Raw genomic sequence first — 27,486 nt, 5'->3', positions numbered from 1 at the left:
CCTTTTGAGATACATGATAAAGATAAACCAAAGTAATGAGTTTAAAAATGTTGTGAGATATACAAACCACATATTGCAGGAAAATAAATCTGACAATTTAGGAAATGTTAAAGTGAAATGGGAAAAGGAGCAAGGCATAATACTGAATGACAATAATTGGAATCAAAGGTTCAAAGACATCCACTGATAAGTCGCCATATTGGCAGGAATATGCTTGGAAGATAAATGTAAGGTATTTCAGGACTCCAACTGGTATGTCCAAGTATACACAGAATAACACTAGCTGCTGGAGAGAATGTGGGGAAGATAATGAAGACTATCTACATAGCTTCCTTACATGCGAAAAAAAAAAAAAAAAAAAAAAAAAAAAAAAAATATATATATATATATATATATATATATATATATATATATATATATATATATATATATATATATATATATATTGGTCAGATGTCCTAAATGAAATTGAACAAATACTAGGTAAAGTTGTGTGCACAGAAAGACACACTCTTCAGAAAAGGAATACTTTCATTTACTTTTATGCTACTTTTATTTTTAATAATGTCTTTATATATATATATATATATATATATATATATATATATATATATATATATATATATATATATATATATATATATATATATATATATATATATATATATATAAAACGAATTTATATTTTATATTTAATTTATATCTATATAATTTATTTTGAGCAGGTCTTTCTGTACTTTTGAGTCATTTATTGTTACAAATGTTGTGATATCTTTCTGAAATTTTTTGATATAAAATCACCCACATACAGCAGCTGCTAGTCAAAGGAGGGCGCCAGAATGCTGCCCCACTGCTGTACACAAGAACAATGTCAGCCAATAACCGAACAAGAGTCTTTCTAAAATTTGTTTAGATGTATAAAAAAGCGTTTAAAATTCAAGGTAGATGTTTTAAAACCAGAGATTAAGATTAATTAGCAGCAATAAGGCAGATTAAAATTACTTTCAGAGTCTGAATTTACTCATTAATCTTGCACTAGGCTGTATTTTCAGTCTCGCCCACACCTCATCTGAGTCTCTATACATGTTGCATACGCACATTGACCCTCTTCAGAAGAAGACGAAAGCTGATGGAGAAGCCAATGAACGTGTTCAGACCAGCAGGGGGCTTCGTCCCAAAGTGGAGACTTGCAGTGTCATGTTAAGTCCTGGTCCATGGGGGACCAGGGGCTGTTGAACCTGAAGTCTGGAGTCACAGAAAGAGCTCTCAGTAAAATGAGTTTGGGAAACTCTGTAAAGTAATTGAAATGTTTCTTCCAGGAGATGGTGAAATAGTGAGATGGGGTGCACAGACTTTTTGAATGTTTTGTTGTGTTTTTAAAGCCACTTCATCTTATTTTAACCACCACTTTAGCAAATGTTGCGATTGGCGGTTGATTTGAAACCATATGAGATAGATCCATCTTTTTTTTTTGCATAGAAAAGGAGTACTTTTTTTTGAAAATCATGCATTTTATTGCCAACATATTATCATCTTACCACAAAGTGTATAAAAAGAGGGAAAACTTCCTCCCATTAAAGTTTTATCATATCCATGGCCCTAGTACCCAATGGTCTCATTGCATAATTGCCCAAATCGTATTTTAAGGCCTTCAAAAACAAACAAACAAACAAACAAACAAACAAACAAACAAACAAACAAACAAAAAAAACAAAACAGAATTTATTATGTTTATATTATATTATATTATATTATATTATATTATATTATATTATATTATATTATATTATATTATATTATATTATATTATATTATATTATTAAAAAAACATTACTTGTTTTATTTGCAATATAATAGGACATATACGTCATGGATTTATTTTAATTACATTACCTTGACTTGGGTGATTACACTATGAGGCTAACATAAGAGACCACTAATTTTGGAAAACGTTGCCAAACTATCACAAAGGACTTTTAGTTTAAAGAAACAAATCTTTGATCTTAAACATTAGTGTTTAAAGGCCAATCTGTGAACTGATATTATCAATTGTGGTTCACTGTGCTGTTTCACCATGTCATAGAGTCACACTAAGACTGTTTAAAAAAATATGGACGTCATCTTGCTAAGCCAAAAGTGAGGTCACCACAAAAACTGCTCCCCCTGGTGGCTGGCTGCAGCATAGGAAAAAAATCCGTCTCCTTAGTCATTCCAGATGAGCTGTGGTCAAACTTTAGAAAATTAATACACCTCGTAGAAATGTTTCTCACATCTGATTGTTTGCGGTGATTTGAAGATATTATTTGGCTGCTTTGTATTCAAGTCATTTTTTTCTGAAAAGTTTTATTTTCATTAGTCTGGAGAGGTTAAAAACGAAGCTTTACGTCACATTTAACGATGATTAACAGCTGTGTATTTTTTCCAGGGATTGTAAAATTTGTTGGGAGGGAGAGCCAAGACTCATGCTGTCACACTGTCTACAGTCTATGGTGCCACTATTATGAAAAAACAATGATAATGACAATAATAAAATATGCATTAACATGAATTTACTTTCAGAAGGATAATTATTAATTTGTCCTCTCAGCAGTGGGGTACTAATGTTTCATCTGTTTAATGTTTCTCAACACACAGACACAAAGCTGATTCAGGACATTATTCATTACATGATCACACAGCAGTGATCAGTGACCTTCATCAGTGAGGACAACGACTAACCACTGTCAGACACAACCAATCAGACGGATGAAATTATCTCCTGACAGGAAACCATGAAAATGTCTGGATGAAGTTTTGGTTTCATGAGTTTCAGACTCACATGCTGCTCCAGATTGGATACAGCTCCTCTAAAGTGGATAACACACTCAAGTCATTTATTCTAACCAAGTTTTGATTTCCATGTGACATCTAAGAGCATTTTATCCAAAAAACAAGCAAAGGGTGGACTTCTCTGCACACACAGTTTATTCTTTTTCCAATTTTAATGCATTTACAACAAAAACAACTCCATTCCTTTGAGTAGACATATGACTAAATCTAAGGAGATGTTGAAACTAAACCACAAAGCAGACAGGACAAGTGAAAGTGTCCATAACTGATAAGTCCACATGTTTCTGTTTTACAAGAATAAAAAGAGTCAGAATGGAAAATTATGAACAAGCCAACTTTAAATAAATTGCTGATTTGATAGGTCCCTTCCAGTTTTAAAGATATAGGGCAATTTTTAGGGTCTGAGCCCGACTGTAGGTGCAGCAGAGGCCCTCTTAACACTTAAACGATTATTAATAAACCCAAAATTGTGCGCTTTTAGCTTGAGATAATGGGAATGCACCGAGCCACAAAATTCAGTCGTGCCTAAATTTTACGATTGCAGGGTTTTTGTGTCTTTACCTGCTCCACAGCATCAACTAGACTCTGACAATGAAAAAACTCTGTTTCGCCATGAACCAGGAAGTCATTGTAGCTCCTTCTTATAAAATCCAATCTGCTTCAAATTTCACGTTATCAAAGTCCACCTCTCAACACATCTATACACTCAATTCTCTATTTCTGCAATAGCGCCAATGTCATATATTGTCCAATCTGTCCCAAATTTATCACTCATGATCACAGATGCACATGTGTGATACGAATAGCGCCACCTATTGGACACATGCAGTATTTATTTCCATAAACACTTTCAAACATGCTTCAAATCAATCACATTCTTTAATGACGCATCACCCACATTACTGAAGATGATAAATATATCACTCACAGCTGTACCTAGTGGTCAAAAAGAGTACTGCAACAAAACAAATCATATTAAATTATTATATTCAATCTCTTCGACTGTTAGTTGATATCTCTGGAGTTTTAATCCATCCCTCGGCTTTTAATCAGCATTTAAACTTTAACCCTTGCTGTCACAGCTTTTAATAAAATGCTATTAACTTTTAGTTTTGATGAGTCTGACATTAAAATGACATTGTCGACAGGATTTTTTGGACTTAATCATGAAGGGCAGGCATCCAGCACATGATTTGTGAGGCCATACATTTAGAGCAGAGATCTTTGGGAAAAGTGTGAGTGCAGTATTGTTTACTTTCACTTTAACAGAGATTAAATACCTTAAAACAATTCACAATTCTTTTTCAGATATCAAGAGGACAGCTATTACTTTCACAGTTAACCTTTTCACACTATTCCATATCACACTTTTAGTTTCAAGACTGTCATAAATCTATTTTATGTTTATTTTGTTAAAAAGTGTTGTTATAACTGACGCTCAACATCCAGGTTTTTGAGCTGCTCTACATTAATGACCAAACCTTTTCACAATTCAAACTAATTTAATAAAACATACAATTTTAATCCGCCTTTTTAAAATTTGGTTTGTGTCAAGTGGCTGTTGGTGTCTTTGGACTGCTGCAGCCAAGAAAAAGCCCATGCACAACTTACATGTCATGAAAGAGGTGATTTAACCCTGTAGGATGGTACCTGGGTTATGTTACTGTTTGACAGAGTCAGAGAAAACTGTGTCAATTCATTTTCACTGTTATTGCTCAGCTAGCATTCAAATATTGGTTGTAGCTTTTGTCAGATTGAGTGGCCAAAACCACCAAGAGTGAATTCACCTTCTAACCATCTAAACTGTTGTAATGCTCCTTTAAGATTTAGTTTTCTGTGCTGCGTGTGTGTGAAATACAGAAAATTCAGGTTTATGGTGCACCCAAACTAGGTGTCTGATAAGGGAGTCTGGGAAAGGAGATTGGGAACCTTTATGAGGCTGAAACAAAAGGAAAGAGCCGTGTTTCTATTTCGTCCCTGAACTTAAGATAATGCTGTGATAAATGGGTTCAGAGTGCACAAGGTTAGATAGGAGAGTAACAGAGCAGGTTCAGCTGAAGATTACAAGATTGTAGTGAAAATGTGAGACCACTCCAGTCCTGCTTTCTCCCTCTGATGGACTTTTCAAACAGTTAAACGTAGTCCAGAAAAACTGATCAGGGTGAAACATAGAGGAATGCACAGTTAGGGAGGACTCTGCTGCTTATGCTAGCTTAACAAACGGAAATAAACAAAAAAACAACAATAAATGAAAGTCTCTCTTCCTTCACTTGCTGGATTTCTTTTGTGGTAGAACATAAAATAAAATAACATACAGTAAAAGTTTTAGACAGCTCTACAACTCTACATGTCTGGAAACACTGGTTAACAGAGGCAGAATGGGGCCAAAAATGTTGTCTTTCCTCGATAAATTAAAAATTTCTTTCCCTTGGCCCTGAAAAGACCTACTATTACTCCAACTTTTTGAGGAAGTCCCTGATCCAGTGGTTCCTAGTTGTTGTTGTCTGACCAGTTTTCTGGGGTTGAAGGAGTTAAAAGCAGAATTTAAGTCAACAAAAGGCAGCCTGATAAAGGAGCAACGGGCCACTACTCGTTCAAGCCCCAGGCTCTCTGCTCGGGGGTTGACAGTTGCTGTTTGGAGACAGGTGGGGGACTGTAGTCTGTTGGGCTTCATGGGGCCCTCTTTACCTAATGAGGCAGGAGGATGAGTGTCCCACCGTTCTCTGAGGGTGTGATCAAGGTTGTAATAGTTCACTAAAACGAAACTAAAAACAAAAACTAAAATTTAAAATACATTGCAGTTAACTCAAACTAATAAAAACTAGAAAAGAAAACAAAATGATAAGTAAAATAAAACTGTATCTTGTGTTCACAAAACTAACTGAAATTAACCAAAATTAAAGACAAAATGTCCTTACTTATAGTTTTTGACAATATTAATAGCCTTTAGGATTTAAATTAATCTGACACATTTTACCAAATATATTTACAACAGTTTTCGGCAGTTATCAACGCCGTACGGCACCATCATAGCAACGTACTGGGACGTGCTTGTTTACTGCACTGACTGGCCGTGCATAGTGGAGCAATGAATCAGAGCATCTGTAATAGTTAAATTTCATGTGAGTCTGACTTTACTGTTACAGAGTCCAAGTTTCTAATTATTTAAGTATATATTTTATTGTTTCATAAAATTCATGTTTATTATTTTTTATTATTATTATGTAATTTATGTTAACATTATTTTTGTATGATTTATGTTTACATTTTTTATACTAAGTTTATATTATTTTCTTGTGTTTAAGGCAGCAGCCAGCAGTTCAGTATCAGCATTGACTGAGCAGTGAGCACTATGTTAGACTTGAAAATAAACAGTATGACAAAATATTTACTCTGACCTTTCTGAATCCTGCACCTGGTTAATAAGGTATGAAAAAACTAAAACTAAACTGAAACTAAACTAAAACTAAACTAAAACTAAACTAAAACTAAGCCTTGTTGCAAAAATCAAAACTAAATAAAAACTAGAATGACTGCTCTAAAACTAATTAAAACTCAACTGTAATGAGAGAAACAATGACAAAACTTACTAAAACTAAACTATAATGACAAATCCAAAACTATTATAACCTTGGGTGTGATGCTTGAATCTGGTGCATTGCTGGAGGTGCTAACAACTCTCTTGGGAACTGAACAGGCCTGGGTGTTGAGGTCTTGTTTGACACCAGTAATGTCCAAGACGCCTTGTCCTACCAACCAGGAGTTGCTGTCCCTAAAGTTTTCTGTTTGTGTTATTTTTTAGCAGCTCTAATTCTCTGAAGCTTCTCTGTCTCCTGATTTAAGTGTTGCATTCTGACTTATAGTGGCACTCATGCACTGTTATTAAACATCTTTAATTCAGATGTCTGCAGCACAAATGAGACTCTTTGTCACATGACGTCCTCCAACCAGATCTGTGGTCTTAGTTTTAGTAAATGCAACATCATGATGCTATCCGATATGTTTGACTGGTAATTTTATCTCACGTGTGAACCAGAAACTTTCCAAACTACAGCAACACTACAGCAGGGTCATTCACCATGCTTTTGTGGACTCATGCTCAAACTTTTCTTTTTCTTTTAAGGCCAGCTAAAAAGAAGTGAGGACACACCTGACCGGACATGCCTATTTTTGCTCCCTTTTTTAATTTTTATCAGCTAAGAAGGAATGAAGACACCAACTGGACAAGAATTTCTTGTTGTGGCACATTATTCTTATTGTTTGTATTTTGCTGTCAGTTAATTGCCTTGCATTGTAATTGGTTTAATTATTTTTTGTTTCGTTATGTGTAGTTCATTATATTGTAATGAAATGTCCTGCTAGACATTCATTAATGACTACTTGTTCATATACAGTCAGGTAGAAGAAATACATTCATAATTAAAAAGTACATGTATAAATACAATTATGTGGTGTTTAAGGTGGTGGGGGAATTTCAATAAAAGCTAACATTCCCTAAAGGTTAGAAGAAGGTTGAGAGATGTCTATATAACCTTTCGAACAAGGTATAAAGATCAGAGTTATTAGAGTTGTTTCTGTAATTGTTTTTGTTTCATGTTTTTTTTAAAATTATTATTATTTCTGCTTAAACACATTGTGCATCTTATATATCTCTGTTCTGATTTTTTTTAAATATATATATATATCTTAAACCTGTTTGAACAAACAAACAAATGAAATTAATTTACGTCAGGGGAACACTGGGAGATCCAAACATCTAACCAACACAGTACGTTTAGAGAACGTAACACAAACTTTCCACGGGAATCAAGGGGCAACATAAAATCAAACCCTAACACACCCTTCTGGGTACATCGGAGCTTTTTGTTTCCAGAATATTCTGGGAATGAAAAATTGTTAGTCGGGAATAACCTCAAATTGAGTTTTGAATTGGAGGGTTGAAATATTCTCCAGAGATTTTTCTGCATCAAATTATTCTCTAGATTGAAAATAGCAACAACAACAACAACATCAACAACAAAGTTATTTTTAGTTGGAATGTCCTTTAAAAATGATAACAGGACTTCTTTGTTCTGCAAAATCTTCTTGTATCTCTAATCTTTTCCCAAATTTTATGGAGGAACAAGGTGTTTTTTGTGATAAAACAAAACATAAATCATTTACTATTTAAAAGTTAGCTTGTAACAGTTGTGGCTTCTCTGACCTCCTTATTTCAGATGTACAAACCTCATCAAACCTGGCAAAAAACATTGAAAACTCAACGCTATGTATGTCTATTTGTGTTTATTTTTCATTCTTAAAATAACATAATGACTTTTTTTCCCCAATAGAAACTAAAGATTGCTTTATTTTAGACACATTAAACCTATATTGCAGTTTGTTGTGATACATTTTTTAAGTAGATTTAAAGTGGTATAATAAATGTCTTATGCACTTGGCTACAAGTGAATATTTCAAGAACATCTGTGTTTTACATTGTGTGAAGAAGACCAGTGTCTTGGTGAAGAAATCAAACTGAAATCAAAGTGATATTTTTGAGTTAATAAGATAAAAACGTGTTTTCAGTGCAGAAACAAACAAACAAAAATAAGGCCTGTGTTGCAGTGATAATACATCAAGTAAAAGTTTTATAGCAGTGTTTTTATTATTCTGGGACACTGAAGTAAAATAACTTTTTGGTTTTCTCTTCAGTCTGCTTTTGTTTTGTGTGTCTGCTTATGTTGATGAGATTGCAGCCAAACAATGAAACAGACCCAGCGGGTGGTCGGTGAGGGGGTGGGATGAGTTCTCGCAGCTGACACAAAACCACTGCTTTGAAATGCGTCCCCTGAAGCCCCCCATTCGTCTCCACCTGCTCCAGGTGCGTCCTCACGCTCAACATGACCGACTATGAAGCCGCAACCGCCTTCCTCGGTGAGTGGGGACGTTTCCAGAAAGAGGTGTTCTTCTTCCTCTGCCTCAGCATCGTCCCTAACGGCTTCAGCGCGCTGGCCATCGTCTTCCTCGCGGACACGCCGCGCCACAGCTGCCTCATCCCGGCGCACGTGAATCTCACCGCCGCGTGGAGGAACAGCAGTATCCCGCTCGAGGTGGACAGCCAGAGCGGCGCGCTCGTGCTCAGCAAGTGCGCGAGATACAAACTCAGAGATGTGCTGGATTTCTCGGACAGGGGCTTGCTGCCCGGCGTTGATGTGAATCTGTCTCATGTGTCGACAGAGAGCTGCGTGGACGGGTGGGAGTACGACACGAGCGTGTATATTTCCACCATCACGTCTGAGGTTTGTTTACCTGCTCTGTCAATACATTTAGAGGAGGCTACAGGTGCTTTAGGAGGCGGGAAAGCTAACTCACAGTTGTCATGAAGCTAAAAAGAGTTTTTTTGTGTGCGACTTTATTCCATTAACTAAATTTTCTTTTATGTGTGTTTCTGATGTAGTTCATTAATTAGCTGGTTATTTGCAGGTATCACTCTGTGGGCAGCTTTGCAAGTGTTGCATCACATATTTGTTTCCTTAATTAAAATATTAAAGCTATCAGTTGATGCATTGAAACAATCTAAAATTAGGTTTAAGAACTTGACCTTCAGGATATTTGTTCCTATTCTTCACAGTTTTACCAAATCCTGAGTGCCTGCATGTGTTTTTACATTTTCCTGCAAGTTGCTGTTTCTTCGCCCCATCCAAATTCCTTCAAAAACCCCAAACCACTCATGCAACCGATAATAAAACATGTACTCTTGTGCTTGATGGCTGCTCCTTTTATCAGGTTTTAAAACCTGCTCGCTGCTGCCAGCAGTCCACGGCCAAGAAACGGTTCCTATTTCCTCACAGTGTGTGCAAATAGCAACCTGGCTTAGTCAATCATCAGTCTAATGAGCAGACTTTTTGTGTCCAGCAAAACAACAGCAAAAGTGTGTGTGTGTGTGTGTGTGTGTGTGTGTGTTTTTGCAGTGGGACCTGGTGTGTGATGAAAGGTGGAAGAACCCACTGACTTCTTCCATCTTCTTCTCTGGAGTGCTGGCTGGCTCCCTCATTTCAGGACAGCTCTCTGACAGGTTATTACGACACACGGTGATGCTGTTTTTTAAACTCTTACACACTGTTAAACCTCAAATCTAATTGGTATATTTTAATAACTTATGTAATATCAAATTAAGGTATAAATGAACCTTAAAAAAAACAACAGTTTCAGAGGGCAGAGAAGAGCAGGAAGAGTGATTTTTCTAGGTGTTACAACACTCCTTTGAGTCAGGGGGATTATCTACTTTTAAAATGTCATGTCACATTAAATACAAGACATTAACACATAAAAGCCATAATGACTTAAATATGACTGACTGTGAAAACTGACTGTGATTTGTGACCCTATAGATAAAACTGGGAATCAATTTGAAAAAAAAAAAAAAAGCTGTTGAGTTAGATCTTTATGCTGATTAAAACTGGCATGCTGATTCAAAAATTTCAGTCGTTATTTTTTCTAGCACATTAAAGTGATACTCCGGGATGGAACAAGTTGGGTCCTATCACAAGGTTTAGGGCAGAAATTACCCCTACAGCAGTGATTTTGTGCAGCAGAAGCCCAGGGCGCTCGCACCAAACACCCCCTCCCTGCTCGTCAGCCGGTTTCCTCTGCACTCAGACGGGGCCATATTTTAATTGACCAAAAACACAAACAAACGGACTCCCACCGTAAAAATCTGTAGTAAAACGGCGCTACCTCCGCTGCAGAGCCACAGCTGGCTACGAGGCGCTCGCCGCTTAGTGTATCAGTCTGCACGTGCAGCGTGCCAGATATAAACAAACGCAGGTAGTCTGCCAGGACGAAGAGACACGATGAGAACTAGAGCCTTATTTAGCCGTGTTTTAGTGTGAAAGTAATGCGCTGAAAATTCTCTAAATAAAGCGTGAATGCAGACCTATATCAGATTTTTGCGGTGGGAGTCCGTTTATTTGTGTTTTTGGTCAAGTAAAATATGGCCCCGTCTGAGTGCAGAGGAAACCGGCAGAGGAGCAGGGAGGGGGTGTTTGGTGTGAGCGCTCTGGGCTTCTGCTGCACAAAAACACTGCTGTAGGGGTAATTTCTGCCCTAAACCTTGTGATGGGACCCAACTTGTTCCATCCTGGAGTATCACTTTAAGGTTTTTGTCCACAGCTCACCCTCCAGATAAGCAAAATTCCACTGATAAGCTGTAGTAAGACTAGGGATGGGTACCAAATTGGGTACTTAAATAGATACCGACCGAATTCTGTCTGTAGTAACCATTGACTGTATATAGAGTGGACAGTGTAGCTTCGCTGTTTACTATTGTACGGTTTTGAAGCCAAAATTCTTTTGTGACAGGCGCCACCATTGTAGCAGTTGTGCAGCCAGAGTCTGCGCAGTAAAGACTGTGAGGGATTCTGGGAGAATCTGAGTGGAGCCAGGTGACAAAAATAATAATAAAAAAAATTATTTCAAGAGTCTAATCGCTTCCTGACTCTACCACCTGACATATTTTACAATCCCCCCAAAAATATACATGAGAACGGCAGCTGTCAATCATCGTTAAACGTGACTTAAGCCTCGTTTTTAACCTCTTATAACTAATGAAAATTAAACTTTTCAGAAAAAAGAGGACTTGAATGCAAGACAGCCAAATAATGTCTTCAAATCCCCACAGCAATCGGACGTGAGAAACATTTCTGCGAGGTGTGTTAATTTTTTAAAGTTTGACCACAGCTCATCTGGAATGACTGGAGAGACAGATTTTTTGACCTATATTGCAGCCAGCCAATAGGGGGAGCAGTTTTTGTGGAGACCTCACTTCGAGCTAAGCAAGATGACGTCCATTTTTTTCACAGTCTCTGGTAGTAACGAGTAAAGATTCAAGTTAAATCAAACAGTACCATGTTAAGATACCTAACACATCCTTGTGACTGGGAGGAAGTGGAAGAGTAGGCGATTTTCCATGCTGGACATGAATGCAGCATTGGAAGGTTCTATATCAAAGAATAAATATGCTAAATTGATAAACTTTGAAATTGTATTAGTGAACAAATTAATATTTATTACCACATATACACACACAAAAGTACCAAAAATTGGTACCATTGGTACTGTATTGTTTCAAATCTGAAAGGTACCCATCCCTAAGTAAGACTGGCCAAGTTTCTGCAAACAGAAAGCCAGCGTAGTAGGAATTTAGAGGATTTTTGCTGGCTATTTGCTTAACTTTGTAACTATGGGCATACCGTTGTAAGTTCTTTTTCGTTTTATCCTATTTTTTTTGTTTCGTTTTTAAAGCTTGTAACTATTCCATTCTAGTGTTTTATTTACCTAGGTTTATATTTCCTTTGTTCCAGATCACGTCTGCTCCTGTAGCTCCTCCAGTAGACATATCCTTTGTAAAAACATAACAGTGTTAAACGTTGCAGTCATACCTGTTTCTTTCATATTTCATCGATATCAATATCAGATATGTCAAAAAACAAGCACATATCTGTGGAAGGTAATATTTTTAACATTTTTAAGAAAACAGGTATACTATAGTTCATAAACTTGACGTGATAGAGAAAAACTGAGATCAGTTTTGGATTCCGTACCCAAAATTAGTTAGAAACAGCTGTCAGACATAACTCCAAAATTGTGTTCCCCAGTGTTATTTACCACATTCCACATTTCACATGCTTGTGTTTGCAGGAGCAGGTGCTGATCATATTTTGTTGTTCTGACTCACAGGTTATCATACAAATACAGAGAAAGGATGAATTCAAGTTATATTTCTGCCCCATGTCTTATCATAAATGACAGTAACTAATTTAACTGTCAGAAAGTAGGCTAGCTGTAACCTGCCCAGCTAACATGTCTGTCCCTTTGTATCTCACAGTTAAAATTCCTGGCTAATGGTCACAGAGACGAGTAAAAATTTGAGTTCCAGTGGTCATCTCAGTTTCCTTATCTCGAGCTAATACCTGTGCTGCGTTGCACAATATTTTAGAGCCATTATGTCACCTCTTTTATGCCAACACAGTTACAAACCCCAAAGAAGCAGCCTAACACAATGAAAGCATTTCAACGTCCCAAACCCAGCATGACAAACAATGCTCTGCAAACTTGATAAACTGCCTTTCACGAAGGGTAAACAGACTTAAGAAGAGTAAATGTGAGTTATGTAAGTCCAACTGCCAATCAAAAGTCACGTTTCCACCAAGCAGTTCAGTTGGTTTGTCTCGGTATGGCACGCATTTTGTGGTGTTTCAACTGACTAATCCCCAAATAAGACAAACCAGCCCATTTATTGGGATCCATCCATTGGGGGGCCAGACTAGACCAAAGACTGTGTATAGAGTGGACAGCTAGGCTTTACCTTTTACCATTGTATGGTTTTGAAGCCAAAATACCACCGTCACAGGAGGCTATGAGGGACTCAGAGAGAATCTGAGTGGAGCTGGGTGACAAAATGATATATATTTTTATTTTTTTGAGGGTGAAATCACTTCTTGGCTCTCCCTTCTGACATATTTTACAATCGCGGAAAAAATATGGAAGAGTGGCAGCTGTCAATCATCGTTAAACATGATATAAAGCCTCGTTTTAAACCTCAAATAACTAATGATAAAAAACTTTTTAGGAAAAAGAAGACTTGAATACAAAGCAGGGAAAAATTTCTGCGGGGTGTATTCATTTTTTCAAGTTTGACCACAGCCCATCTGGAATGACTGGGGAAATGGATTTTTTTGACCTATTCTGCAGTCATCCACCAGGGGGAGCTGTTTTTGTCGCGACCTCACGTCGAGCCGAGCTAAATGACATCCATTTATTTTTTTTAACAGTCTATGGTAGGGGTCTGCAACCTTTACTTTACAAAGAGCCGTTTTGCCTCAGCTCACCTGGATAAAAGTCATTCGGGAGCCGCAAAATCTACTTTATCTTTACAGTAAGACAAAAAAGTGTATAATCAGGTGAATATTTATCTAAACTAGATTTTTTTGTGTTTATAAATTTTCACATGTAATTTTTTAGTTTTTTATTTGTAATAAATTTGCCAATTTAAGAAAAAAAAGGAATTTGTAGTGTCATAGATTTTATAAATTTGCAAAATGTATGAAATTTCAATAAGTTGGAAAAAAAAAATTGCAAAATAAAAATATGTAATTTAAAAACATGCAAAATTCACAAAAAATGCTGAAATGTCATCATTTTGCAAAAAAAAAAAACCCTAAATAATGCAATTTCAAAATTTTGTTTAATTTTCAAAAATTTTAAGAACTTTTTAAAATTGCAAAAAATAGGGATTTTTATAAAAAACTGAAAAATTTGCTAAATCTTAAAAAAATGTGGAACTCTTTTCTTAATTTGCAAAAATGTCTTAAAATTGAAATACAAAAAAAATCCAAAAAATTAAAAAAAAACTGCAAAAAAATCACATGCATTTTAGTAAAAATTTTTATATTATGTTTTTACTTAGTGTCTGTGTTGTTTTCATTAATACCCCTATAAGAAAAAAATATTACAAGACCTTTATTTTAATTACATTTTTAAAGCTACAACGAGCCACTGCAAAAGAGTCAAAGAGCCGCATAAGGCTCCAGAGCCACAGGTTGAAGACCCCTGGTCTGTGGAATAAACCAATCCGCTCCCAGAAGATGGAGCTAAATCACTGCAATTGGTCAAAAGAACTGTGTCATATTTTTCTTCTTCGTTGGATTTATTAGTGGGGTACACTGTGTCACACTGCTATGGCATCATGCTGTTAAATAACTGACGTGGCTATCGGCATCCGGCTTACTCGCCACCTACCAGGAGGGGGCACTGTTGGCTGTGGAAACACAGGATCAGGCTTTACCAACCCATACTAATCTAAACCAGACTGCTTTGGCGCCATGCTGTCTTTACATTTACCTGTGCTATGTGTCTTTTTCAGGTATGGGAGAAAGATCGTCTTATTTGCTACCATCGCTGTCCAGGCAGTGGCCACAATCATCCAGGTCTTCTCACAGTCCTGGGTTATGTTCTGCGCCATCTACTTCATCGTTGGATTTGGATCGATTTCCAAATATGTTTCTGCGTTTGTGCTAGGTACTTTGATTGCTCTCTGTCAGCTGTATGTCTGTAGTGTCTGGCTTGTTTGGGATAATTTGTCTACACACACCTTTTCCTGTCTTCAGGCACAGAGATATTAGGCCCTCGTATTCGGACTATCTACTCCACAGCAGGTGTGAGTCTCTTCTTTGGTGCGGGGTACATGCTGCTGCCGCTGTTTGCCTTCTTCCTCAGAGACTGGAGGATGCTTCTTCTCGGGCTCTCCCTGCCAGGCTTCCTCTGTATTCCTTTCTGGTGGTAGGTGGGTGTGTGTTTGTCCGTGGGGGTTTTAAAAGGTCTCATATCTGGAATCATTCTCCATCCTCAAACATTAAAAGATGCTTCAGAGCTTTAAAAGAATTAATTGTTAACAATAAAGTTTTCTTTTAACTAGTTCATAGCCAGGACTCGAGTGTGGTCACCCTCTGTGACCACACTCAGGTCCTGGTCATGTCATGAGGTCAGGTTTGGTCATTAACGGTGTTTTCACCTCAAAGCTCAACTTGCTTTGTTCTGATTCAGTTTTTTCCCACAGCGTAGGCAAATGAATGCAAGCTCACCATTCACACAAGCTGCGATACGTTTAGTTTCTAATTAAGGACATATCTGCTGAAGATATTTTCACATCATGACAAAAAAAATACAGCTTTAAAAAAAATCATTACAGGCTAATGAAATCAAACCTCACCTGTCCCTCAGGTGTCTCTTGATCCCAGATGATCAGTGGTCAAATAGGTCAGGATCATAGCGTGGCTCCACCATTTACCATTGTACGGTTTTGAAGCCAAAATACCCCCGTCACAGGTGCCGTGAGTCTAATCACTTCTTGACTCTACATATTTTACAATCCGCGAAAAAAAATACACAAGAACTGCAGCTGTCAATCATCGTCAAACGTGGCGTAAGCCTCATTTTTAGCCTCTAATAACTAATCAAAACAAAACTTAAGAATAAAGAGGGCTTAAATACAAGGCAGCCAAATAACATCTTCAAATCACCACAACAATTAGACGTGAGAAACATTTCTACCAGGTGTATTAATTTCTTAAAGTTTGACCACAGCCCATCTGGAATGACTGGGGAGATGGATTTTTTGACCTATACTGCAGCCAGCCACCAGGGGAGCAGTTTTTGAGGTGATCTCACTTCGAGCCGAGGAAGATGACGTCCGTTTTTTCTTTTACAGCCTAGAGTCATGCTCAGGACATGGGTATCATCAGGATTATGCTTTTTATTGAGACTTTTTTGAACGGGAAAGAACATTTCTAGCCTATAAATATTTCTTATCTTACATCTTTACAATTTTAATGCACCATTTTTTCTTTCAAATAATTGTTGAAGGAGTGATCGATTGTATGCCATGGATCATACCTCATGTACATGGCGTACGATCGATCACTGTGCTCGTGCACCTCTTTGAAACATACCAAAGCAGAAAACTGAATCTTGCTGAAGCACAGCCACACTGTGGGAAAAGGACATTGATGTGAAGATGTAAGGACTGTTTCACAATGGTGTGAGCTTCAACCCTCTTTGCAGCTCTGCAGCGCTGAAAGACCCAAGAGAAAAGTACAACAATGGATCGTTCTCTTCCCCTGAATCAGAGCAAAGCTAATGAGCAACAGATTTGAAAACAAACTTAGATTTATCTCAGTGCTCTCCAGACTCCAACCAGGTATAATTAATGAAATGTGTAAGGTAAATTTCTTTGTGTTACCTGTTTTCTCTCAGTGTTCTCTGAATGACTGTGTCACTTCCTGTTGTGCATCGAGGCAGGTACATCCCGGAGTCTCCTCGTTGGCTGCTCTCCCAGGGAAGAGTCGAAGAAGCCGAGGCCATCATAAGAAATGCTGCGAAGAAGAACAAAATCCAGCCTCCACCGTGCATCTTCAGTTCCCTGCAGGTGAAAAGATTTAGTATTCTTTACACGGTTTCAAAGGGGACTCCTTCTTCTCCACCGGTTAATGTCATAACTGTGATTAAAGAAAGGAAATCTCAGGAAGTCATGACTAGTGTCTGCATAGGTCAGACTTGAAATGTCTTATATAGTCATGGAAACATTCACAATTTAATCTTTTAATGCCAGTATGTAAAAAAATAAAAGATAAGTTTCAGGAAATAAAGGGAGAGAAGATGAGACGTGTCCTAAATCCCTGTAAGTGGGACTTTCAGTTTTTGTGAGAAAAAAAATAATAAGACAACACTTTAATCAGGAGAGACTTACAGTACAGAAAACTGAAATCTTATCAAGTGTTTTTGTCTTATTTTAGGTAAAAATTGTCTAATTATACTCGATATTTACATATATATATTTACATTTAACTGTTCGGTCCAGAAACATGTTTTTTTCCCCAAGTTATTTAAAGACAAAAATTAGGTCTGAGTCAGGGATGGGTACCTTTCACATTTAAAACGATTTGTTACCAATTTGAAAATATCAATTTGTATGATAATAAAATATAACACTTTTTAAATTTATTATTCAATTTATAACCTGGCAACGCTATGTTCATGTCCAGCTTGGAAAATCACCTACTCTTCCACTCCCTAACTGTCACAAGGATGCATTTAGGTACCTAAACGTGGTACTTTTTGGTTTTACGTGAATCTGTACCCAGTCTTTTGACAGAATTCGGTTGGTACCCATAAAAGTACTTAATTCGGTACCCATCCCCAGACTGAATTGTAACAAGTAAAAAAATTTGCCAATGCAAAAAGAAAATTTGCTTGAAACTAGAATATTGTCTTAATACAAGTAACTTTTTTCTTGTTCCATTAGCAGATTTTTAAAACTTTTTTCAAGCAATTCAGACCTCATTTTGTCTTGAAACAGGACATTCGTATGGACTGTTTAAGTGAATGTGGCTTATATTAAGACTAAAAATTTATTTTCTACGTAACTCATTGGCTGCCTGCCATTTTCAGAGCATCGAACGATCTGTCAGTACCCAAATTTTCTGACTATGTAAACACCAAAACGACCTAAGAAGAGTGAACTCTCTTCTTTTATGTCTCTCTTCCTGTTTTTGACCCAAAAAACAGAGAAAAGATATAGATTTAGATTGCTCTCGTCACGGGCGCTCCATCCTTTAACCTTCTCCATGATCTCTGTCGTCTTTTCTCACGGCACCGCTCTTTCTCTCTGAACTACCGCGACACATCCTCAGTTGGAGCGTGAGCTGCCTGAACTTTTCTGACTTGCAGCGTCTCGCTATGTCTCTGTCATCTCACATCTTCTCCTCATATCCATGCTGAGCTCTCATCCAAAGAGCACACCGCTCTCACCCACAGTAGTTTACGAGCAGGATTTTGATTGACAAGCTCTGCAATTTAAACTTGGACAGCTATGTGATGATTGGCTTATGGTTGAAGCTGTGACGATGTGATTGGATAAAGAGAAAAGATGACACGCCCCCCGGTCAGCTGATAGCGAGAAGCGGGAAAATGTGAGCACACAGACGGTCTTCCTGGCTGAACTTGTGCTAAGCTTTATTACTTTGACCCTGTGACCCCCGTACACTAACCATTAACCCGTCTGACCCCTGTGCATGTGACTGATGCAGGTTTTCCTATTAAGTGTTTTCTTTGCACATTTATTAAACAGATAAGAAGCGAAAATGCAGACATGTTTTAGGGTTCACGGATCAGTGAGATGTAATCATTAACTGTGCAGCACATGAGAGAAAGTCAGCATTAAGAAACATGTCAGAGGAATATTTTTACGTTGAAGAAATTTAATTGAAAAAAAATCATCTCCAACATCTTCTCAAGAAAATTTAATCATTAAAAAAGTATTTGTGAGTTTTGCTGACATTTTTTTTCAAAGATAAGTTTTGAAATTTTACTTTGGAAGTTTGAAACTCTGTTTTTCTGCAATCCAGTTGTCCTCATTGACACATGACCTTTGACCTGCAAATTTGTCTTCAAACAAAAAAAAAAAAAAGGAGAAACCTTTGCCCCATGAAGAGGAACTATGACTTGACAATAAAGACTTTCTGTTTCTATTCTTGTACATGATAAATCATCAGTTTCATAGTTGAGCTGATTTCTCTGTCTAGCTGCCATAGTTTTATTTCCTGAGTTCACCAGGCGTTGAACTTTTGCCTCCTTTAATCCTGATCCAGGCTTTCTCATACACCTGTGAATGGCTGTGTTCGCCCTGTAAGAGGTCACACAGCCATGATACTCTCTGTAATTAAAGCATTTCAGACTGACGGCCCTGCTCGTTAACTGTTTGTTGTTTCACGTGCTCTCACCGCTCCACAGACAGAACTTCAGCCCGAGCAGAGGAAGACCCACAACATCTGTGACCTGCTCCGCTCTCCCAACATCCGCTGGCTCTCTCTCACGCTGTGGCTGGTCTGGTGAGTCCCTGCTGGTCCAGCTGACCTCCACATTCAGTACAGTGACCCTGCATGCACAAAAACTCAGCTCACACATGCAGACGTATGCTGGACACACAGATTTAAACACACGTATACGTGCACTCACAGCCTGGTTCACTAACAGCTAATGAGGAAGTGTCAGGTGCTGTGAAGCATGCCACAAAGATCAAACTCAGTTTTTATGTAACTGCACAGTACGTCTGTTTTTCTTAGACCTGCTTCCATGCAGAGTCAGTCCTGCAGCTGGAGGGAGAAATCACTGGTCATCAAGTTCCCTGGAGGACACTTGTGTAACTCTGTTTTCTACCTGTGTGCACATTTTAATCACCCTGGGCAGGCAGAGGTTCAATCAGGGACAAAAAATACAAGTCAGCACAACCTACTTTGTACCTGTTCAGCATTTCCATGAAAAAAAAAATCATTCCCAAAAAAACTGAATAATTTTAAAGAATATTTAAAATGTCCACAATAATACATTAAGGGTGATATTATTCTAAAGCAAGGGTTTGCAACCTGCAGCTCTGGAGCCACAAGCAGCTCTTTAGCATCAAGAAAATAAAAAAAATAAGAATTAAAATAAAAAAAATAATAAACAAAAGTTGTTTCTTAATAAAAGTCTTATTTAGATTTTTTTATTTTGTTGCACATTAATACAAATACATTTTAGTAATTTGTCAGTTAAAATATGCATTTAGTATTTGCCGAGAAATTAGTAAACAACAACAAAAAAACATGATGTTTTCAGAACAAGCACTTAGCATTTGCTTACAAGTACCAAACTAAAGAGGAACAGAAGAGATGGATTTTAGAGCTGCTAAAACTGGAAAATTGAGATCAAAATTACATCCCTGACATAAAGAAGAACACACAGCACAGTTTTAGTTACAAGAATTTCTGTTTTGATGTTAAATATATATATTAAAGTGGGCTAGTTGTTATTTCATTAATTTTACACTGATATGGAAATGGATTTGAATAGGCCGGCGTAGTTCATAGTTCACAGTTAAATTAATTTAAATGTAGGCCGACACATGCTCACTACACTTCTGTTTGAAGTTTTCCTTTGTTATAACAGGTGAAAATAAAGAAAGAACAAAACTTATAATTAAAATGTTTTGTTTTCTGGCTCTAGACTATTTTTTTCCAATGGAAGACAGAGGAAATTGACGCTTTTGATAGTAAAGGTTGCAGACCCATGAAAAGGGATCTAGACCATAAAGATGGCAGAAAAACAAAATTTGATTTCATTTTCTTGCTTTTTTGGATTCTGATCTATGTTAAACTTCATTATCCCTTTAAAATAGAAATGAAAATCAGAATTTAATGTCCTAAAGACATCAGCTGTGCAAAGAAGTCAGGTTAAAAGATGTCTTACAAAAATGACTGTCTGTTGATAGTCCAACACGTAAAAAGTTTGTCTCCTGACAACTTCATGGTTCCAATGTCTAGTTTTTTGTCTTTGTCAATAGAGCATTATTTTAGTTTTGAAAATTTTGACCTCATTCCAAAAAAGAAAAAAAAAGTAAAAAAAAAAAAAAAAGCAAAAACGTTCCAGTATTTTTGAAAAAAAAAATCTACTGACCAACTAAATATGACATAAGACAACCCAGCTCTTTGTTTGTGGGGTGCAAATGTCTAAAGGCTTATTCCACCTTTTTAATGGCAGAGTCCTGTACTGCAGAATTTCCAGCTAAGATCAGCGCCATATATCTGTCCAAAACTGCAAAACTCTGAGCCTCAAACACTAATTCACAACTAACCTATAAAACTGCAGTGGCAACCTCAACATTTGTTCGTGGATTTAGCTCAAAAATCTTTTTCTCTAGAATCATTAAATCGTAGCTCTCGTCTGCCAGCTAAGTCATGCCCCAGTCAAGAGGGTGGTCCTGGTTTTCATCCAGCCTGAGGCCCCTTTCCCAAGTGTTTTTACCCCCTCTTCCTGTTTCTGTTACCATCCACTCTCCTCTTCCCTCCTCTCCTCTCAACAAAGGTGTAAAAGAGCCCAAATAAAACTTATACAAACTTGAGTCCTTACGTTTACGATTAAAATGGATAATGTCTGGGAAATTCTCCAAATCTTCACTCAAAAGATTTTCTTTCGGTTATGGATTTGCTTGTTTATGTGACTGATACAGGTTTTATAGCAGCTAATTATATATGCAGCCACAAACTGTTTACAGGGCAGGGGGTAAAAAGAAAATAAAGTAAAATTTAAAAGAAACTGGACTTCACTATGAAAGTTGAGAGAAACACCATGGGGGAATTTGCAAAACACGCACTCAGAAAATTAAAGTTGCATATGCCTCACCGGTGTATGCTATTTGTCAGTTTTTTTGGTCTGAAAAATCTGTAATTTGTTCTAAAAAGTTTGGTTGTGGTCCTCGTCGGACTGGTCAAAATATTGATTCCCACTTACAACATGATTTTACACACATCATTCTCTGACTATTCAATAGGAAGAGGATCAGGGCCATTGAAAAAAACCCTCTATTTTTTTATTACTATTTTTCTGAGAAAAAAAGTGAGAATTCAGCACAAAAAGTCAGAATTCTGACATTTTTGACTTTTATCTCAGGATTCTGACTTTCTTCTCAGAAAATAATAATGAAAAATTAGACTCCTGTCAAATAAAGGAAAAATTCCCCCTGAAATCTTTAAAGCTCCTCTCAGAAAGTATCAGATGTTTATAACACAGACTGGACTAGACAACATATAAAAGTATTTGGTTTAAGTTTACAGATTTATACCAAACTATATTCCTCTGCAGGAACACGGTGACCATCGGCTATTTCGCTCTTTCCCTGAACACGGCCAACCTTCACGGTAATGCATACTTTAACTGCTTCCTGTCCGCCCTGGTGGAGATGCCGGCCTACACGCTGTCGTGGATTATGTTTCGCTGGTGTTCAAGGCGACTGAGCCTCTCCTGGACACTCTTTTTGGGGGGAGTGTTCCTGCTCCTCATTCAGCTGGTGCCAGCGGGTAAAGAAACTGAACGCTCACGTTCAAATGTCTGTTTTATTGTCTCATTTATGATTTGAAAAAAAAAAGTATTTTCTGATTTTCTTCTTCCCAGATCAGATTTTTGTGTCAATAACTCTGGAGATGATGGGGAAGTTCGCAGTGACGACAGCTTTTGCCATCGTGTACGCATACACGGCAGAGCTCTACCCGACTGTCCTGAGGAACACAGCTGTGGGAACCTGCTCCATGGCCTCCAGGATAGGCAGCATCATCGCGCCATACTTCATTTATCTAAGTAAGGGTGCTCTTACCCCTTTAGAGAAACTAATTAGCACTCAGGTAGGATAGACCAGCCTTTTTAAAGTCCACAACCAGCCCCGAAGAATTGATGTGCTTCTTTAGGGATCAAGTGGAGTGGATTTAAACGTACGATGCAGCCACATCTGCTGTCCTCTCTTTTCTTTGTCTCCTTTGGTTTATAACCGCTCTACGGTTCGCTGTGGCCAGGCTGGGTTTTCACTGCCGTCCCCTTTCATGTGTTGCCACAGGAAGCTATTCTGTTTCACTGCCTTACATCCTCATGGGAAGTCTTACGTCTCTGGTGGGGTTGCTGAGTCTCCTGCTGCCTGAGACCCATGGAATGCCGCTGCCTGACACCATCACTCACATGCAACGCTTCCCCGGGTAAGACTTCACCTCCAGAGCGGGAGGCTGTGACCAGCTGGGTTCAAATCTGATCAGTTTTCATGCAGCTAACTCTATTTCATAGCTTCCTTCTTTTATGAATGAATAATTTTTTTTTTTGGTTACAATCTACATTAAAGAATTTAAATTTTGTGTAATCAATTTGCAAAAAAAAAGTTAAAAGCTCATAGAAAACATTTTCTCTTAAAAATATTCAACAAACTGTCTCATTAATACAAAGATGAAAAAAAATGTAAGATTTACTCTAAGTTATTCCTCTTTTCTTAAATTCAGGTGGGAAGACTTTTATTCTTTGCTCAAAATAGTATTTCTAATGTTTTTAAAGGTATAGTCTGCAGGATTTTCCCCCCAAAAATAGAATGTCAGCTTTTACAGGTACAATCCTGCTCAGTCGGCTCCTACAGGCCTCTATACATGTGTGTCAGTGTCTCTGTCTGCCTCAACCCCCTCCTCTGCCTGGATGTTAGTGTTTTGATCGAATCAGACGTTTCTGGGTGGATAGTAAGCGCGGTTACACCAGCCAATCGCAGCGCACCCAGTGTGCAAGGGACTTTGCGTGTTAATTAGCAACTGGAAGAAGCTATTTAAAGTGGCAACGATAGTAGATGTATGCCGGAGATAGCAAAACACAACCAAAGTGAAACAAAACACCAAACAGACAAAGATTTTTCCTAAGGGGTGAACTTGGAGAGCAGCAAGAACGACGCAAGTTAGCTTAATACTAACTGGGTACATGTCAAATACACATGATTAATTACCCATTAAATGCTCAAATTACCCATTAAAGTACTCATTAAATTACTTAAATTATTTTATTATTAAATTCTTAAAATTATGTAATTATCATAAAATTATCTAAATTATTTAAAAATTATTTTATTATTATTATTCTTTTTCTTCTTATTATTAGTGTTGTTATTATTATTATTTTAAAATAATAACAAATTGCCCATTATTACCCATCATCATTAAATTACCCACAGTCGATTCCTGAATTTCCCCTCAGGGATAAATAAAGAATTTTCTATTCTATTCTATTCTATTCTATTCTATTCTATTCTATTCTATTTTATCAATTAGGTGCACAGCTTTTAAGTCCCTCCCACTTAGAACCACAATGCTACAGGTGGTTGCTGGGCTTGAGAATGCATTTATGTAGTCACGGTTGGAGGCAGTGGGTGGGCTGCCGCTAGCACTGAGCCCAGGAGGAGGAGCCCAGTTTGAATTTATGTTTACATACAGTTTACAAAAATTCCTGTAGATGCTACTTTTAAGTTTACAGTCGCTAAGGTTTTCAAGGTGCAAGACTCTATAAATAATTCTTTGGGGGTTTTCCAATATGAAGCCTTATTTATTAATCTGTTAACTATTTTCTGAAGTTTAATTATAGGGTCTATATGTAATGAATGTTTTTACCCAAACCTCAACACAATATGACTTATATGGTTTTATAAGTGAGAAAAATAATATAAGCTGACATTTCTTATTCAACAAATTGCTTGTTTTGAAAATAACACAGATAAATTAAGATAAATTAAGATGAATTAATAGGCTTTCAACTAAATTTATGATCTCAAATTATTCCCAAGAATTTCGTTTTACTTTTCTACTGTTGTCAACAATTCTTTAATGTCTGAGCCTGAACGGGATAAAGTTTGTGATAAATTTGAACTTATTGAATACTGTGCAAATATCATTTAGTTAAGTATAAATAGCTTAGGTGCAAAAACCAAACATGTTATTAATTTTCACTTTAACCTTTCGTTTAAGTAACTTTTTATTATTTAATTTATTATCATTATTTAATGAAACATTTTTTATCCCATAATTCTCCCATTTCAGCAGTAGTTAAGAATGATTCAATGCTTTACATAAATTAACAGACTCATTTTGCTATTACAACACATTATAAAAGATGTAGTATTTAATCAGATCTATTATTTTTCTTCTGGCTCCAGCAGATGGCGCCTCTGCCCTCCTACTTTACCTGAAGCAACTTTAGTACTCAGCCTCATGGGAAATGTTGTTCTTTCATATGTTATGTGGAAAACTGAGTGTGTTTTTCTCTCTTTTTAAAACTAGGTGTTGCCAGAAGAAACCGTACACACACACACCAGCTGAGGAAAAAGGAAACCCAGCAGAACAGAAGTCTCTGGTTCAATGAGGATCTGATCCCGTCTGAGACTAAAGAGCTTCACATTTACACCAATGATCCGATGGCACCTTTAAATATCTCCTCAAAATGGATTAATTAGCACTTTAAAGGGACAAGTGTATCTCTTTTCTCTGTCTCAAACATGTCTTATCCCCTCAATAATGATGATTATATAAAAAAAGGCAAATGTGTAATTTTTTCACATTTATTGTACAAAGGTATCACAAAGTGTGTCATTAATATTTTAAATACATTTGTGACAACAAGCAGAAAGTTGAAGCACAATTCCCTCAAGTCAAAGACATATTAAAGTACATATATTGTATAACTATGCCAAGCTTTAATTCTTTGAATAAATTCAGTTTTTATTGTACTCATTGTTTTAAGATGACTAAAGTCTTGTTCATGGTTGTAAAAACTGTTTTAGTCATTCACAGTTTAGTTTCGAAGAGCACCAAGGATTTTACTCGTTGCTTACGAGAGTTGCAAGGCCACTTTATCCTGTTGGGACAAAAAGAAATACGAAAGTTTGTTTTAGTTTTGAACAAAGAAACCTGAAGATCAAGCATTGTTGACAGTTTTATGTTATTATGAGGAAGTGTAAAGTAAAGATTTTAATGAATTTTGCACTTTTATGGCTTTATTATAGATGAGATGTTAAAATACCTGGATTGGGGACAAGCGCAAAACTAAAAAATTCTTGCACATTTGAATTTTCAGCACACAGAAAAAGTATTACAATATCATCACTGAGACACATTTATATTTTTTTTAACTTCTTCAACCTCACCCTTACAATGTTCCTTTATGTAAAGAACATTTCTTTCTTGAAAATCTAGAGAAATCACAACGTTCGGGTCCATAAATAATGATAACGTGGAATTAAGTGCGATAACACAGGAAAAAAGTATTGAACACGCTATGACAATCAAAGCTTCCAGAAGCTTCTTGTATGTTTGAACTAATGGCCCACACTGCTCAGGTGTGATTTTGGCCCATTCCTCTGCACAGATTGTCTTTAAATCTGGAATATTCTTTGGTGCCCTCTGGTGAACCCTTTTCTTTACTTCTTTCCACAAATGTTCAGTTGGATTGAAGTCAGGTGATTGACTAGGCCATTCTAACAGATTGATTTTCTTTTTTTGAAACCATTTGAGAGTCAACTTTGCCGTGTGCTTTGGATCGTTGTCCTGCTGGAAGGTCCAGCCACGTCTTCTCTTCATCATCCTGGTGGATGGCAGCAGATTCATATCAAGAATTTCCCCATACATGGCTCCATTCATTGCTCCATCAGTTATATGAAGTTTGCCAACACCATGAGATGAGAAACAAACCCATACCATTATGCTTCCACCTCCAAACTTCACTGTTGGTGTAGTGTTTTTTGGCTGATGTGCAGAGCCATTTCTCCTCCAAACATGGTCTGTAGTATGACAGCCCAAAAGTTCAGTTTTGGTCTCATCTGACCAGACAACATTCTCCCAGTATTCTACAGGCTTGTCAAGATGCTGTTTAGCAAACTTTAAACCAGCTTCAACATGCCTTTTCTTGAGGAATGGAGTCTTGCGGGCTGAGCGTCCATAGAGGCCATGGCGGTGGAGTGCATTGCCTATTGTTTTCTCTGTAACAATTGTACCTGCTGCCTCCAAGTCTTTCTGGAGCCCTTTCAGGGTGGTTCTTGGCTCATTGAGTACTCTTCTGACTATCTTTCTGACTCCCTGGTCAGAAATCTTCAAGGAGCTCCTGTGCGTGGCCTGTTGATGGTAAAGTGGTGCTTTTTCCACTTGTGAATAATGGCCTCAACGGTGCTGACTGGAATATTCAGGTGCTTTGATATAATTATAAGATTTCAGGTGGTATGGGGCATTTTCTCGCCAAAGTATACAGCCTTTCCATGGTGTGTTCAATACTTTTTCCTGTGTTATCGTACTTAATTCCACATAATCATTATTTATGGACCTGAACGTTGTGATTTCTTTTCATGTGTGGATTATTTGAGTTAATTCCATTGTCTGGTAGAAATTTTGTTTGAATTGTTGCTTTGGAAATAAATGTGATGAGAAAAAAGTTGACACATTCAATACTTATTTTCCCCACTGTATATACAAAACAATACAAGATAACGTCACCATAATTTCTGACAGATCTAAAAGTACGATCCAGATCCTGCCAATATTCTGGACACTAAGATCCAGAATATGAAGTATTTACTGGGTCATTATAATTTTCAAAACTGTCAGGAAACAAAATATCGTACAAACCTGCAACTAACACCAACTTGTAGCAGACAGTCTGCTGAAGGGGAGTATAACATTAAAGTAGGACTAAAGTGTTGCGTGATATATAGAATATGCTTGGAGGAGGTCTGCGCTCTCTGAGTGCTTTTCT

At 37.2% G+C, this 27,486-nt stretch overlaps 1 protein-coding gene across 1 annotated transcript; it reads left to right on the top strand.

The window, feature by feature from the left end:
* The first annotated feature begins 8,660 nt into the window (after positions 1 to 8,660).
* Positions 8,661 to 25,849, top strand: LOC141791624 (solute carrier family 22 member 4-like). Its single transcript, XM_074672209.1, has 10 exons — positions 8,661 to 9,107; positions 9,780 to 9,883; positions 14,732 to 14,886; positions 14,976 to 15,147; positions 16,666 to 16,792; positions 19,156 to 19,253; positions 22,042 to 22,256; positions 22,351 to 22,533; positions 22,787 to 22,922; positions 25,026 to 25,849. Exons 1-10 carry the CDS (start codon positions 8,709 to 8,711, stop codon positions 25,105 to 25,107), a joined length of 1,671 nt encoding a protein of 556 aa, XP_074528310.1. The 5' UTR covers positions 8,661 to 8,708; the 3' UTR covers positions 25,108 to 25,849.
* The last annotated feature ends 1,637 nt before the right edge of the window (positions 25,850 to 27,486 follow it).

The sequence above is a fragment of the Halichoeres trimaculatus genome, unplaced genomic scaffold (genome assembly GCF_033239565.1).
Source record: "Halichoeres trimaculatus isolate MK-OKI-2021-1 unplaced genomic scaffold, fHalTri1.1 fHalTri1_scaffold_6, whole genome shotgun sequence".
Lineage (NCBI taxonomy): Eukaryota > Metazoa > Chordata > Actinopteri > Labriformes > Labridae > Halichoeres > Halichoeres trimaculatus.
The sequence above is the reverse complement of the archived record's forward strand: the minus strand, read 5'-3'. Positions and strand labels throughout refer to the sequence as shown.